At 29.7% G+C, this 16,977-nt stretch overlaps 1 protein-coding gene across 3 annotated transcripts in view; it reads right to left on the bottom strand.

The window, feature by feature from the left end:
* Positions 1-15,063: 15,063 nt before the first annotated feature.
* Positions 15,064-16,977, bottom strand: part of LOC110102891 — a 30,721-nt gene continuing 28,807 nt past the window's right edge. For 2 of the 3 annotated variants that reach the window (XM_028700637.1, XM_020831398.2), the window contains exons 10-13: positions 16,470-16,586; positions 16,293-16,369; positions 16,118-16,162; positions 15,064-16,023 (exon numbers count right to left, since the gene is read on the bottom strand). In XM_028700637.1, the coding sequence (XP_028556470.1) occupies positions 15,504-16,023; positions 16,118-16,162; positions 16,293-16,369; positions 16,470-16,586 (759 nt within the window). In that variant the 3' untranslated portion in view covers positions 15,064-15,503. The remainder of the gene's footprint in view (positions 16,024-16,117; positions 16,163-16,292; positions 16,370-16,469; positions 16,587-16,977) is intronic. The other variant, XM_028700638.1, reaches the window with a different exon arrangement.

Raw genomic sequence — 16,977 nt, 5'->3', positions numbered from 1 at the left:
GAGATAACTAATTTCCTACATTATTAATCATCTAGCACTATGGACATCATACTTTACAATCAGTACAAGCTCATTGCTTTCATTTAGTAAGACCTCTTGGCTGACCAAAGTCATACACTATTAATCATATTATATGAATGTTATCATACAATATGATCGGGTGATCATAAATATCATGATTTCATTGTCTAATTTTGAGGGATTAATTAATAAAGATATTAATAACGGTATAGTATGATCCTAATCATATCGTATGATCAGTATAAAATATGTATCTTTCTTAAACCCTAGTAACTAGGGTTTTGACATAGCATAACAGATTGTATAGTATGAATAAAAGTTGTATAGTATAACCCAAGGTAAAACAAAATGATCTAAAGTTATACAGTACAATTTGCTAAGAAAAAATCTCTCAAAACATTTTTCTCTCTCCCCCTATGTGTGTGTATGGTTACTCAATAATGATATCCACTAAATTACATGATATGACTTAAGAAAGGAAAAAATATATAACAAATTAAAAATACAGGGTGTAACCCTAGTCTTCACAGTCTTGAGCTGATCAGAATTACAATAATGATGAACTAATTTCTTGAAACATTAATACTCATAAAATAAACGAGAATATCATAGAATTTAGAGAAAGAAATAACATACACATTAAAATTTTTGTTATCATCAAAATTATAGTGCATATATCAGATTTGTAACAATCTCCCCTTTTTACGATGACAAACATTATTGTTTATGGATTTTTAAAAGTTGCTTTCCTCTAAACTCCCCCTTAGATGATAACCATATGTAAGAAAAAAAGGTGTGTAAATTTTTTTTTATTTAATATGAAAATAATAACAAACAACAAAATACTACTTCCCCTTTTAACATCACAAAAAGGAGGAGGCAAAACACAAAGGAAAAAATAGAAATAGGAATAAAAATAAAAAACAAATAGATTCAAAAGGACTAACAACTCCAGGAAAAGAAAGAACATCACAGCTATGATAACACTCATGGGCATTCTTAAAAAATATAATAAACTTACTCTACAACTAGAAAGGACAAAATAAGATAAGTGTTGACTTTATTGCAACTAAAAGATTTGGATTCTAGAGTTTGTACACCCAACTTAAAATCTTTACAAGCTAAAGACCTTTATTTAAATAAAAAATATAATTCAAGGATAATAATTAAATTGGGAAACTTAAACTTTTTAGACTGTTAGTATGAAATATATAGAATAGAATACTATAAAAGTGATGCATGAAAAACAAAGATTTTCCAAAATAAAGTATTAAACATATTATAAAATACAAAGATTTTCTAAGATTTAGCTGAAATAAAAAAATAATTTAAGTTGGGCTCATTTTGTTCCCCTTTATGAATTTTGGTGCTTTTGCATCTTTTAATTTTGATACACTAAGTGTATCTTTTACTTTTGGTATCATTACGTATATTTTGATTTCGGGCTCATTTTGTGCCTTTTTTTATTTTTTTAAATTGCTTCCTTTTAAATATTTAAAAATCTCAGCTGTAAAAATTATCTTCTTAATATAAGAGAAGAATAATTCACTCTCTTATATAGGGAGAATAATTTAAAAAGAAACCCGATCTTTGTAATAGGAATAAATAGCCTAATTTAGAAAAATCATGAATCTTATTTGCAAAATTATTGAATACATCCATGATATAAAAGTGTAATAGAGTAAATATGTTTTTATTTTAACTATCTCAATTCAAATTTGATTTATATTTTTAAGTTCACACAAGGAATTAACATGCAAATAAAATAAAAGAAATATGTAAATTCATGAATTTTTTATCCTTTTAGTTTTAAATAAGTTAGTAATTAATTATTTAAACTTTTAAGTAAGAATATAAGTATTTTTATTACAAAAAGAAAAGAGCACCATTATCAAAGTTCAATTGTACAATCCAAATTCATTCATACAATACAAGTGCATTCGTATAATAAGACACAGAAAAAACATATTTCTTTGTCTAAAGATTTCTTAAGCAAAAACATAAAAAATAAATCACTATTGAAGAAATTACAAGAACCCACTTGAAAGAAAAATACCATTTGATAGTAAAAATAAACAAAATTGTTTTAATTAAAAAAAGTACAATAGATGACAATAAGACAAATTACAACTCAAAAAGATATTAAAAAGAAAATGTGATACATAATGTAAAAGATAACAAAAAAAACCAATTAATATACATAAATAGAAAAGTATAACTTGAACAAATTAGAACAAAGGTGGATCATGATCATATGGTGGATGTGGATGTGGTTGGAAGAACTAACTTATGCTATCATACTTCTATTGAAAAGAGGTGTACTACTGTTAGATAGTTCCAAATTGCTCCCTAAACCAACCCAGTTCGTTCTAATGTTAGGTTAGGTGCTGATCTAGGTGAAACTCAAGCCTATCAAAATGTTAAATCAACACCTTATATGGGTAGTGATGAGGAGGTTGTATAGTTGTAGGATCAACTACAAAGGCATCATCTCCTTCTTCATCAAATAGTAGTTCTTTTGGCTCCTATTCTTTATAAAAAAAGCATACAAAAAGAGGCATACATGAAGAAGATTAGGTTATAGTCAGGAGGAGCACGATATGAGAGATTATATTTTTTTTGTTTAGGATGTACCCAATGACATGTCCTAGAGCAATGTTTTGTTTTCTTCTAGTGGATGGGAGTCAAATATAAGTAAGATTTTGGATGTAATCGATCAACATTTGAGCTTTGTTCATTTGGGTGTTTGACATGATGATGTAAGTGATAAATAAAAGTTAGGGGGTAATGTTTACTCGATCTCTAGCTTTAGGGATGATTGATGTTTTGAGAACGTGATAGATAACCCTAGAATTTTAATTAAGAGTACAAACATAGGTTATTGATAGTTCAAAGAAGCATTTCTAAGCAAGAGATTTACAGCACACCAATCAAAATCATATTTAGAGGCTATAGCAAGATGTCTAATTCCTTGGGTGTTTAGTTGTAGAAGAATCTCTATGTCTTCTTTGGTTATTTCATTATTTTAACTACAGACATGGGAGGCCATTACAATGGCATCTCTACTGATCCTAAGATTGGTTAGGTACTCATAGAGGATTTTAGAATGGAAAGGATAGGCTAAGATGGGAAAGAATTGGTGTGAAATGAAGTTAAAAAGATTCACTACCATATAGTTTAAGGCCTGTTGGTTGAGAATCCTAGAAGGAGTGATTTTGGCTTCTTTGAATTTGCGGTAGGCAGCATAACTAGAAGCTATAAAAAATGGTCATTGGTAAGATTGCAAGAGGAGGAACCACCTTGGGTTTGACGATTACATTTTCCACCACTAGCCATTACAAGAAAAAAAATTCAAGAGGTAAGGATTAGAAGGATTGTGTGAAGAAATTAAATGAATTGGGTCTATTTAAATTGAATTCCATAAGATCGTATAGTATGGTCATGAAATTATATAGGATGATAATGAGATCGTACTGGATGATTATGTGAAATTAATTCAGTCAGATGAAAGTAAAAAAGGTTTTCTAATCGTATAGTATGATAAGACATCATACCAGATGATTAGAGATAGGGAGATCATCCTGAGGAGTTAGGAAGTACAACCCTTGACTAAACGACTCGTACAGTATGACCAATAATAAATATAATACTAACCAAAATGAATCCATCCCAATCTAGATTGACACGTGTATCTTCTAGACAAACATGAACTCATACAGTACAATTATAAATGATAAAAAAAAATATGGATTGTCCATTAAGCTAAGGGTTATCACCAAAGCACTATTGTGTATATCGTACAATATAATGGTGATTCATACAATGCGATGGTGATTCGTACAATGCAATAGATGATGGAACATTTTTTGATTTGAAAGAATAAAAGTGAGGTTCGGTGAAGTGATTTACGTGATGATCATAACAAAATTATAAAGAATGATAATTAGAAAAGAAAGAAAAAAAAAACACAAATAGAAGTACAAAAAATGAAATTAAATCACCAAAAAATAATTAAGGATTAAAATGAGAAATAAAATCACAAAAAAATATAAAAAATCACATAAATTGAGAAGATCAAGAATGGTTGATTTCAATTAATAAGTTTAAGATATCGAGCCCAAAAGCCACATGCTCTCATAATGTGTTTTGTGATAGCCCTTAAATCAAATGATCATGGTTAACAAATTTTAGGAACCCAGGTGAGTTTGGGTCCCTTCCTAGACTTGGATAAATCTTTATAATGCATGTCATGCTATGGATGATGCTATTTAGGCCTTCATACTAAATGTGTTCTATGGTGTATTGTGCAAGTGCGGCCAATGTGTCCTAACATGCCATAGGAATAAAATCTAACATCAGGAAAAGGGTTAACTAACCTATGATACTTATTACTCCTCATCTTAGGTTTATGAGATGCATAACATGATGAGTGCTTAAGAGTAGGTTTATTTTGAAAAGCATTTACTTTTTTTAAATAAGTTTTATTAGCACTCTGAAGAGCAGATATTTCAATTTTTAAAGAGAGTTCACTAAGATCCAAAATGTTAACATATGCTTCTAAAACTTTAAATATTTTATTTTAAATCAAGATGTAATGCTTTCAAAGAATCATATGTTTTAGATAAAGTTGTATAATTCTTATTCAATTCTTCAAACTCATCCAGTAAAGTCATATGAACCTTACCTAAATCAGAACAATCTTTTCTTAGAATTTCATTTACATTTGGTAGAACTAAGCATTCAATTTTCAAGCTAACATGATTCTATTTTAAATTCATGATGGAATAATGAATCTTTTCTGAAATAGCAAGTAATTCATTATATGAAAGTTGACGTACCACATCTTGATCAGACTGATCAAGATAATTATTTTCCATTAAGCATAGATTTGGCACTTCCTCTTTTGCTTCTATTCCAGATGAATCAGAAGCTGTGTTGGCTAAAAAAAGCTTTATGAGATCTTTCCTTATCTTTATTAAACTTAGCTTTTTCTTTGACCTCCTCCTTACTTTGGTGACTTTTAAGATCTGGGAAATTAGTTTAAATATGCCCTAGTCTCCTGCATTCATAATAGATAATATCATAAGAAGCTTTAAAATTTTTATAATTCTTACCTTTGCTCCACTACTGATGATGCTTTTATTTTTTATTTAGAAAATTTCTGAACAGTTGAGTCATCATTGAGATATCTTCCTCTCCTTCTTTAGAGGAACTGTCCAAATCATTAGCCTTTAAGACTATAATTTTCTCTTTGTTTCTTTCTTCTTGATCCAAATTCCTTTGACTTATGCCTTATTCATAGGCTATTAGAGATCCAAGTAAGTTATCAATAGAATAAACATTTAAATCCTTTGATTCTAAAATAGTAGTTATTTTTGCATCATATGAACTAGGTAGACAATGCAAGATCTTATTGAATGTTTTAGAATTTGATAATTTTTTATCTAATGCATGAAGGGATGTGATGATTTGTGTAATCCTAGCATACATTTTAAATATTGATTCACTAAGTTTCATGTAAAAGTGTTCATAATGATGGAGAAAAAAATTTAATCCAGATTATTTCACTTCACTTGTTCCTTCATAAGAAATGCATAATCTATCCCTTTTTTTTTTACCAGTAGTACAAGTACATACACACATGTAATCTTTAGATTTCAAAGCACAAAAGAAATATTTAAGGCATTAAGCATTACATTTGGCTAAATCTCAATCATTTGTACTCTATTCAAAAAAGATATTTCAATTTTAACTTCATTTACTTAACATGAAGGTGCAGAATATCCTTGCTGGACTAACATCTACATGTGATAATCGATATATTCCAATAAAATTTTTCAGAAATCAAAAGGAATATTATCAAATAAAGATAGTCGTGTGATTGAACATCCTTCTATAGTATTACAATTTTTAAAGTTATCCATTGATCATTTTTTACAAGTTATTTAAAAATTAATTTTTGAATCTTGCACTGATTCCACTTGAAAGTTCGTAAAGGTTGTTAAACCTTTATGAACTAGCCCGAGCCTAACTAAGAGGAGGTGTGAATTGGATATTTAACAAATTCTTTATATAAAAAGAAATTTCTTAAAAAGTTTTCACACCCAAACACGATAATCAATAGAGCAGATGTGGAAATAAGAAAATTTCACAATAATAAAATAAATTGGATTTTTCAATGACACATAATTACAGAGAAATAAAGTGCATGAAATAATCAAAATAAACACATCAAAATTTATACTGGTTTCGTCAACTTGACCTACGTCCACTCCTTGGAGACTCCCTCTCCAACTATTGCACTAAATAGTAGTAACTCTCCTTTTTCTCTCATAGCAAGGTGGAAAAGCATGTACAGACACTGTTTCACCAACCCGATGTGGCAGAAAACTGTGACTCATTCACAAGCAAAGAACCTCAACTCTATTTTCACCCTCCATGTTATGGTCAGAGAATCACAACTCTATTTTCACCCTCCAAGTGACATTTAGAGAACCACGATCTTTGCTAAAGAACTTCTTCTTCTGAGCCACAAAAAATCTAAATAAATACTTGTTGATATTAGGCAAGATTCTTGCTTGAATAAACCTTGTGCATATGCTCAGAACTTTTCCCTCAAAAAAATCTCCCTCTCTTCTCTCACAAACTCTCCTTCTTCTCTCCCTCAAGGCTCTCTCTCTCGAAGTCTACACATCCAAAGATTTTCTAATAAGAGTATTAGAAAAAGGTTAAGTGGTGGGCTTTAAGAAACCTAATTTTCAAGAGTTCCATCTTATATTCATATCGTATGATACAAGCATCATACAGTAAGATTAGTACAATACTTGGTTCAACCACTGGTCATTCATACGAATTGTTTAGAATTCATAACACTTCATACCATACAATCATTAGATCATTGGGTTAAACTATAGAAATTCCTTCTATGTTTTTAAGGCGACTTCTTGGATAGCCATATTTTTACACGACATATCGTCTAACATTATGGACATCGTACAATATAATTAGTGCAAAAATCATAGGTTTCATTTGGTATGATCACTAGGATGACCAATTTTGTACATTTTTTATCATCCAGCACTATGGATATCATATTGTACAATCAGTATTAAATTATTAATTTTTTTAGTATGACCTCTCAGACGACCCAAGTATTACACTGTCAGTCATATTATATAAATAATATTATACAATACGATCTGCTAATTATAAATGTCATGATTTGATTTTTTTAATTTTGAGGGATTAATTAAGAAACATATTTATTAGGGTGTGTAATAAAAACCAAATTGTACCATACAATCAGTATAAAATAAGTATCTTTCTTAACCATTGACGACTATAATTAGGACATATCATAATAGATATTATAGTATGAAATAAAGTAGTATAGTATGAACTAAAGCCATATAGTATGATCCAAAGTTGTACAATATAATTTGCTAAGAAGAAATCTCTCAAAACATTTTTCTCTCTTCCCCTATCTGTGTGCAAGGTTACTCAATATTAATATCCACCAAATTATATGATAGGGCTAAAGAAAGGAAATAATACATAAAAAATTTAAAATATATAATGTAACCATAGTGTACCTAGTCTTGAGCTGATCAAAATTGCAAGTGAATGTTGGACTGATTTCCTAAATTGTTAGTACACACAAAACAAACTAGAATATCATAGAATCAGGAGAAAGTAATAACAGACACCATAATATTTGTTATCATCAAAATCATAGTGCTTGGATTAAATTTACAACACTATTGAGTGACTTTATCCCTCCAACGATCATTGCTTGATTATGGTTTTCTAACCTTCATCCTCTAGCTACATTCCTCTAACATCCTACTATCATCACTCGACTATGATCCTTGAATTATTATCATTCAACTATGGTACTCCACTCTCTATCATCTTGCTATGATCCTCTAACCACAATCGTCAGACTATGAACCTCCAATCCCCTTGACTTGACTACAATCATTCAACTCCATCACATAATTATGTCTTCTAACCACTATCACTCAATTAGGGCACTCCAACCAATGTCATCTAATTATGACCCTCTAAGAACGATCACCTGACTATAGTCCTTCAACCACCAACTATTATCATCTCAAACTCTTATCCTCTGACCATTATTATTCGACTACCATCCTCCATCATTCATCACCTGATTATAGCCTTTTATTTATTATTGTTCAACTATGGTCATATATCATACATTCTATCAATAATTGTCACATTATTACACTAACATCCATTAACTTCAACACCAACCATCTTTAATAATGTCAAAGTATTTCATCATTTATAAGATCAATGCATGCCATCGAGATCAACTCTAACTCTGAAAACCAATATTGGGATTTATGTTGGTCTTTGGGTTTATTAAATCCTCTTTTCAAAGGAGCATGGTAAAATAAACAAATAAATATTCTCTCAATGATAGCTTACATACCACAGGGGTCTTCAAATTTCAACCACATAATATCTTCTATATATTTTATATTTATTACATTAAATTAATGCCTTCTCTTCAGGAAGGGTATTATTTGTAAGTAATAATTTTCTATAGTGAAATAATTTTAGCTTGGTTATGTTTCATGATTTTTCCCTTTCTTGGGTTTTTCATGTAAAAACTTTAGTATTTCTTACAACTATTTTTCTTCTCTCTTTATGTAGGTGTATGTTGGATCTCCATAAAAAAATTAAGGAAAAAACTCTCTATAGATCTATTATCATGAGTGCTTTTAATTCTTAATTAGAATAGCTTTTGTTATAACCTCAAAAAGTCAACATCCTATATACATATATAGTAGGGCAATCTCTCTCCATCTACTATTTCACCAACTTTCAAGAAGTATATCAAGACTAGGGGAAGCATCGTTTACAAATTAAACAAGTAATTCCCTACACATAAATATTATAAGAAAAAATGACATTCTTCCTATCATCCATATGAGAAACAAATTAGGACTAGGAGGTGATTTTGACTATATCCTCAAGGGCATATTTATATTCATATCTCAAGCACAATTTTATGAAATTTTTTGTTTCTAGTTCCTTTTACTACTTTTATGAAATTTTCTCGGATCATTATAGGAAACTTCTAAAAGACTCTTATTTTTAAAGATTTTGAGTTTTATCATTTGGTTTATCTTAACTTGACTTTTACAGAATATTTTTTATTGTAACAACTTTGGCGAGGGAAAGATAAAATTTAGATTTTTGGTTATTGTTTTGCTTCATCACTTTTATAAAAATTACTCAGATCATGGGTGACTTTTATCCTATTCCTGTTTTAAAATATTTAGATTTCAACCATTCAATTTCTTCCCAAATAATATTGGTTTATTTTCTCCAAATTTAGTGAATTTCTTCACCATAATTTTTTGTATCTTATAGTATTGATTATTCTAGATATTTTAACTAGTTGATTATATAATTTCATCATGTAAAATAAAAATTATTCTATTTTGAATAATTTACAAAGAATAATTTTTTTGTATTTTAATATAAGCATTGCAAATAAATATGGGTATGTGATGGGTTAATAGTTGATTGTTATTACACTTATAATATTATAATAATAATGTGTGAAAATAAGCGAAGGCTCATGATTTTCTTACGTTGGGTTAAGATTGGTTGGCTTGTACATGATGGTGGGCCGACGAACTTTCTTTTAAATTGCGTGGTTCGGTTGTACTGATTCACATGATTCATTGATTGAGAGTATAAGGAGTTCTTTCTACTTTAATGGATAAAGAGTGATAACTCTATTTACTGAGGCAACAGTTACTAATTACTGACTTACTAACTACTAAAAAAATACCTTGTTAGACAAAACTCCTTATTTATTGTAATTATCGGAATACATATTACTGCACTAATTTATTGTTAATGCAATGTTGCCATTGTACTATTTTATCATTATGCTGATTATTATTAATGTATTATTTTATTATTTTGTCATTATTTTTATGCATATTGATATTATTATTGATGATATTGATATTATTACTGATACTACTATTGATTCACTTTTACTATTACTATTATTAATTCCTATTATCAAGCATGTGATATAAAATGCTAATTTGATATTGATATAGAATAGTTAAATATTTTGTGTCTACTTTTATATAATTTTAGTCCATTGATATAATTCTAATAGTCTTTATAGATGTTTTACTTTTATTGATTTATATAATTTTTTTATTAATTTGATAGTACTGCTATGATGACTTATTTATTAAATTGGCATTCGTACTAGTTTAGTAGTTTAGATTTTTTTCTTGTTTCCTTATTATACTATTTTATTAGATTTTATATTGCACTTTTCTATTACTTTATAGGTTTATTACAATTGTATATGATTTGTTGTTTCTATATAGATACATAATCATATGTATACTTCTTCTTTGTTATGCTTTGAGTTCAATTATAGGATTTAGTGACAGTTGGGCTTTCTAGCTCATTATATACAGTTTAAATGATTTTATGCTAGGGAAGATAATTGGTAGTGTGAGATTGACTAATTATAGGATTTCCTAGGTTTTTCCATTATTTGCTTCTTTTTATCTTCAAATGTTCTTTTGTACTGAGGAGTGAAAAGAGGGGTGTTATATTTGTATAACTCCTAGGTGTTGTATATAATTTTTATAGTATGAATATAGATCTATATTAATGATTTGAACAATATCTTCATTTATGTTGATATTTATACTATTGATAAAAGAAATTGGATAGCTCTAGTTATTATTGTTATTCAAAGATACCAAAAAATTATTCTTTCAAATTAGATTCTAGGGCATGATAGTTGCTACAGAATAACTTTTTGTATGTTGTAGTATTATTAATTCAAGTCATTTTGACTAGTTATTTTTGTATTTTCATCAGTTAAAATTGAAATTATTACATTTTGTATGAATTGTATATGAATAGTGATTTTGGATTTTTGATAAGATTATACTATTAATGTAAGCATTGTGATTGAATATAAGCATGTGAATGAAGATTAGCTATATATTACTTTTATAATTTATGTGTATAAAAATAAGAAAGACTAGTTTATTAATGAGGGTTGCTAGAGACTATTTTATACCTATACACGATGCTGGTCTGGTGAGCTTTTCTTTAAATATTATTATTTATAGTGTTATCCTTTGATTCATGTAATTTACTTATTTAGAGCTATAATTGTGCCAATGGGTAAGAGTAACGACTCTAATACTGAAAGCCAGTTGTTGCAAGTTTGCTGTTACTAGGCTATTTATAAGAAAAATACCATGCAATCTAGAAATTCTTACTTATTTAAAATCACTAATTGAACATGCATATTAAATGCTGATATTTACTACAACCAATTTACCATTACAAAATATATGATTTATATATTGATTTGTTACTAATTAAGAATAACTAACCATTATGTACTTTCTTACATGATCCCTTAATAATACTATGCTGTTATAGATTTTTGATAGTTTTTATAAATACTTTTTTAATTATTTATTTAATTTTCTTATTGTTTGGATAATATTTCAATGATAGTTAGTTTAAGAATAATGGTTTATATCATTATTATTTTGACATTTGTACTATACTATTTTATAGGATTTAAGATTGTTGTATGTGTTTTACTGTTCATGCATATATTCATAATCATGTTAACTACTATTGTTTTGAATTAAATTAATTCATGCATAATGTTTATTTTCCATGCTTCGAGTTCAATTTTAGAGCTTTTGTGACATGCTGGGTTTCATAAGCATATTATATGTAGTTAATGATTTCAGGTCATGAAAGAGGTTCGTGAGTGTGAGGATGATCAGATACATAAATCTTCAAGTTTTATTATTTTTTTGTCTTTTAGTCATTCTTTTGAGCTCTAAAGTGAGCAAACAGTATGTTGTATTTATATGAATCCTGACTTTTGTAAATGATTGGTAGTGTAATGAATGCATATGTATATTGATATTTTGATCACTAAATTTATTTCTACTCGTATTTTATATTGAAAAAATTAGATAATTCTTGTTATTTCTACAAAAACATAAAAGATGTATAATTTTTTAATTTTAATTCTAGGGCATGAAAAAATATGGTATCATAGTATGGTTTTTGGAAGAAATGAATGTTATTAGAGTTATATAAATTGATTGTAAATCGGGTAGGGTTTGGGTAGATTTAGGTAATTGCTTATATGTGTGTATTATTCAGACAATTTTATACCAGAGCAAAATATACATATTGAATAATATAGTGCAACTTCAGTATCATCAGTCAGGGTTATGCAGCTATCTAGTGGTATGGCACAGGTAATGAGGGATATACAAAGCAAGCGAGCTAGAAGTAAGGAAGAAATTGAGGATAAGCTTTTATAGAAATTTCATAAGTTGAAACAGCCACTATTCAAAGGAGCTATAAAATCTCATATTATAGAAATTGATTACTTAAGATAGAGAAAAACTTTGTTATTATGCAGAGCCTGGAGAATTAGAAGGTACCGTTAGCTGTCATTCTATTTGAAAGTGTAGTTGAAAGATGGTAGATAGAACAACAGTGAGAGATATTTTAAAGGGAAACTAATACAGAGATTGCTTTATAAGAGTTTACTATAGTGTTCAAAATGTGGTTTGTTCCTCTCTTAGCCCGAAGGCAAATGCAAGAAGCCTTCATAAGATTGGAACAAGGATGCAAGACAATGATGCAATATAAAGTTGAGTTTACGGCATTGGCTAGGTACGCTCCTCATTTGATCTCCAATATTGAAGGAAAATATTAGAGATTTCTATAATGATTGAATAGGGAATTGAGGAATGCATTAGTACTTTTATGGATTCAGTAGTTCATTGAGCTGATGGAAAGTGCTAGATTGATATACTTTATTTTGGCAATACCTGCATTAAGGTATGAACTGAGCGGGAGAAGGACAAGAGATGAATCAAGCATGGTTAAGGAATGTGTTAGTGATAAGAGAAGCAGGTCTGGTGATTCAATGAGAGGATCGATAGTCCCTACCAGCAGCTACAATGATTGCATTCATTATGAAAGGAGACATTCAGGACAATGCTACCTTTTGATGGGATGATGTTTTTGATGTGGACAACAAGGACAAAAGGTAATAGATTGTCCACATAAAGGACATGGTGGAAGAACCAATTATGAAGCAAGAATAGCAGGAGCACCATCACTTGATTATGGTCCTCTATCATATAGCCTTCTGGCCATTATTACCAGGCTACATCAATGCCCATTAGCTTTAGCACCCATCACCGCAAATAATCTCTATGCATGTCATCAACTCTCATTCTAACTCTCAATTTCAATATTAGGATTTACACTAAACTTCTTGGTCATTGTTCTCCCCCTCTCAAAAGAACATGATTCGTAAAGATAACTCCATTGCCACAAAGCTCTTCCAATTTCAACCATGCAATATGTTATATCACTTGTATATTTAGTATATTGAATCAATGTCTTCAACCAAAAAAGAGCTTTTTTATAATCAATGATAAGAACTAGATAAAACATTTTATCTAGGCCAAACTAATGATATTTCTCTTTCTCAAAAGGATTGTAATATAAAAATTCTAGTATCTCTTACAATTCTTGCACTTCTCCCTTATGTTGGATCTTCGTTCAAAATATTTAGATAAAGAATTCTCTTTATCTATGTGGTTGTTATTGTTCTAACATGCAACACATTTAAATCTGAGTTCATTATATTAGTATGTAGATGAGTTTTGAACAATTCGACTAAACTAAACATAAAAGTAAAAGACAATATTATGTGAGAAATTTAACATAAAAGTAAAAGAAAATATTATGTGAGAAATTTTACTTTAATTTCCTCAAATGGAGAATTAAACAAAGGGCTCAATCCACCGACACAGCACGAAGTAAAAATGGGCTATAACAGGCAAGATGAAGATGGGTGTAGGGGCATATGTTAATAGATAATAGGATAGAATAATTTATGCCCTAGTCTACCTTGAAATAAGCTATAGCCCATTGCATTGATTCACATGTTGGCCAATACAAGGAAAGCCTTGGAAATTGGAAGCATAAAAATAATTGGTAGAGATAGCTTTGCATTAATTTTCATAACATAAAAACCACTTAATAAATTATTTTAAATCTATTTATGTAATCATTAAGTTTAAAAAATATTTTTCTTTATCTTCTAAAATTAATTTTCTTAACTTGACAAATAAGGCCAAATTCATCAGTTATTATACATAGTTATGTCATTTAGGTTTCGTTTGGAACTGTTTTTTTACTGCTTCTTAAAGCAAAATTTTAGTACATAAAATTTATTCTTTGTGGTAACCGGATGGTCTGGAGACGAATCAGAATGCGCTATCTCCTTGTACACAAAGATACACAACACCGATATATAACAAAAAGTGGCGTGGCGCATCCTGATTCGCCGCCGAACGGCGTTCAGTGACCACACAGAATAATTTCTCCCCAAATAAAGCTTTACATTTTTTTTTTCAATTCTTGTCTAGAACATATATCACTTTTAGCATTTTCTTAAAAGCATTTATTCCTCAATTTATCCTTTCAAGTTTTATCACATATTCATGTGTGATTCGTAAGAGAGTCGAGTAATAAGAACGGTTTATGCACTTCCAATCTTATTTTAATCCCCAAAATAAAAATGTAAATTACATCATGGCCCTCTATCAACATTTCATTATTTTAAAAAATAGACTAAACTCAACTCAAATATTGAGAGAAAATAGTGAAAATAATAATTAAAAAAATCAACAAAAACATAAAATCCTACTACCACCGCTATATATTTTATTATAATTTAATCATATAAAAAAATGTATCATTAACTAATAAAGCATTTAGATGTTACTCCTTTGTAATAAACAAAAATGCCAATAAAATATTTATAATAAAACTTTTAAAATGGCATTAATAAAAAAACTGTAAAATTAAACTCAAAATTAAATCTGCATAGCATATTTTACTTCTGAGATAAAAAGTGCAGCTCCACAACAACACATTCCACAACTCTAGAGATAGTTCCACTGAAGCAAAAAACCTCTATAGGCAGCCAAGCTGAGCTAACAATTTCACAAGCGATTAATGGAAAGTTCTAACACATTGCGAAAATTGCAAGGAAAAACCAAATCAATCCTGGTGAAGCTGTACATTATGCAGAAAAAAAGAAAAACCTTTCGCTTATCAAGATTACTCACTGATCTCTAAATCATCCTGAGACCTCGCACTTCTGGAAAACTTGGAGCAGCTAATAAAAGTAGAAACTGAGGCTGCACCATTTTTTTTCCTCGTATTATGTTGCAAACAATGCTTCATATATATTACAAAATATCAAGCTCCAACCCCTTTATCACATACAAAACCACCCATCACTGCTCATTCTTATCTTACAAGGCCGCTTAGAGCTAACCGGCATGTGTATCTATATAAGAAGTATACACTGCTGTGTTTATTCAATTTCATAATTTTCTTAATGTATCAACTCTATCAATTAGATCAAGAGCTTTCATCTTATCAATGTTAAAATCAATAACAGGTAGTAGAGATGGCCTTCTCAAAGGATAGAAGTCTTTCTTGCTTGCAGTTGTTGGTGAATGACTGTTGCTTTTACTCAACCTGCTATGTTTGTCTGGCTTAGACCTGTTAGTGTCAAACTCCTGGCTTTTGCTAATACCAGGAATCAGCTTTCTGAAGTTGACATAACGCAGCATCTCTTGATCCTCCTTGGAGAGCAAAGTAGAGGTGGTGGATATGCTTTCAGGCAAAGTTATAGTCAAGCTTCTTTTTGTCGGAGAACGAATAGGGGACTTTATGGGAGATCTTAAACCTCCATTTTCTGGTTTTGAATGAATTATGAGTTGGTGGAGCAACACAATTAGCTCCAGTATGTATGATTCAGTTTTGACTTTATCGGCGTGGTGAAGAGTCTGTATCTTAATCAAGTCAGCTTGTCCACCTGGCTTCCGATTCAAATCAGTCCTAAAACAAGTAAATACATGGAAACAGTTAATGGACCACCATTTTAATGTCATTACATCTTGATTCATGGATAATGTAGTGGAAAGAGAGGTACCCTGTATTTGCCCACTCTCCGACCCAGCCAAAACCATGGTGAGCTCTGTTATAATAAATTATAATGTCAAACATATAAAGCATAATTAGATTTTATTAGGCTGTCAGCTAAAGATACAAGATCCGATCAGAAGACGGGAAAAAAATTTAGACCAGCTATAGGTAATATAAATTACTTGGTTGTGTTATTGGCAATTGGAACAAGCCATCGTAGAGTTTTGTCCATCTCAGCTTTGATCTGTTCAACTGTGATCTGTAGAAGGATTCAAGGCTGAGACATGTTTTTTAATAAATAACTAAATCTGCATGAAACTTGTACAATGATTTGATATAAAACTGGAGTAGAGTTTTACCTCTTCTTCTACCTGAAGGGAGTGCAACTTTGCACGTAAGGCATTTTTTATGCTTGGCGGTAATCCTTGATATAAAGTGTCCCGCATATTTGGAGGCACAGAACTTGATCGAGATACCTGGAAATAAACATAGATCAGCAAAGACCAAGAGATCCTATTAAATATGATCATGATAAATTGGGTACAACAGTTTTGAATCCTAAATCGAAGGATACAAAAAGGTAAATGAATACTGATATGCAAGAAAAATATCGTAAGAGAACATATGACCACAACAAAATTATAACGAGGACAGAGTCCCGAATAGTCCGAATATTATGCTAGAAAACCTCCCTAAGATGCAATATTATATCATTTATTGAGAGTGTACATTTTACAATTGAACTCATCTCTTCATATATTATCCTGGAATCAGATCCTCAAATATTCAATTAAAATAACCAGGGATGCTTGAGATTTCATAGATCAATAAAACCAAAAAGCGGATTTTATTTTATTTTATTTTTTC

The sequence above is a fragment of the Dendrobium catenatum genome, unplaced genomic scaffold (genome assembly GCF_001605985.2).
Source record: "Dendrobium catenatum unplaced genomic scaffold, ASM160598v2 fragScaff_scaffold_1564, whole genome shotgun sequence".
NCBI classification, from domain to species: domain Eukaryota; kingdom Viridiplantae; phylum Streptophyta; class Magnoliopsida; order Asparagales; family Orchidaceae; genus Dendrobium; species Dendrobium catenatum.
The sequence above is the reverse complement of the archived record's forward strand: the minus strand, read 5'-3'. Positions and strand labels throughout refer to the sequence as shown.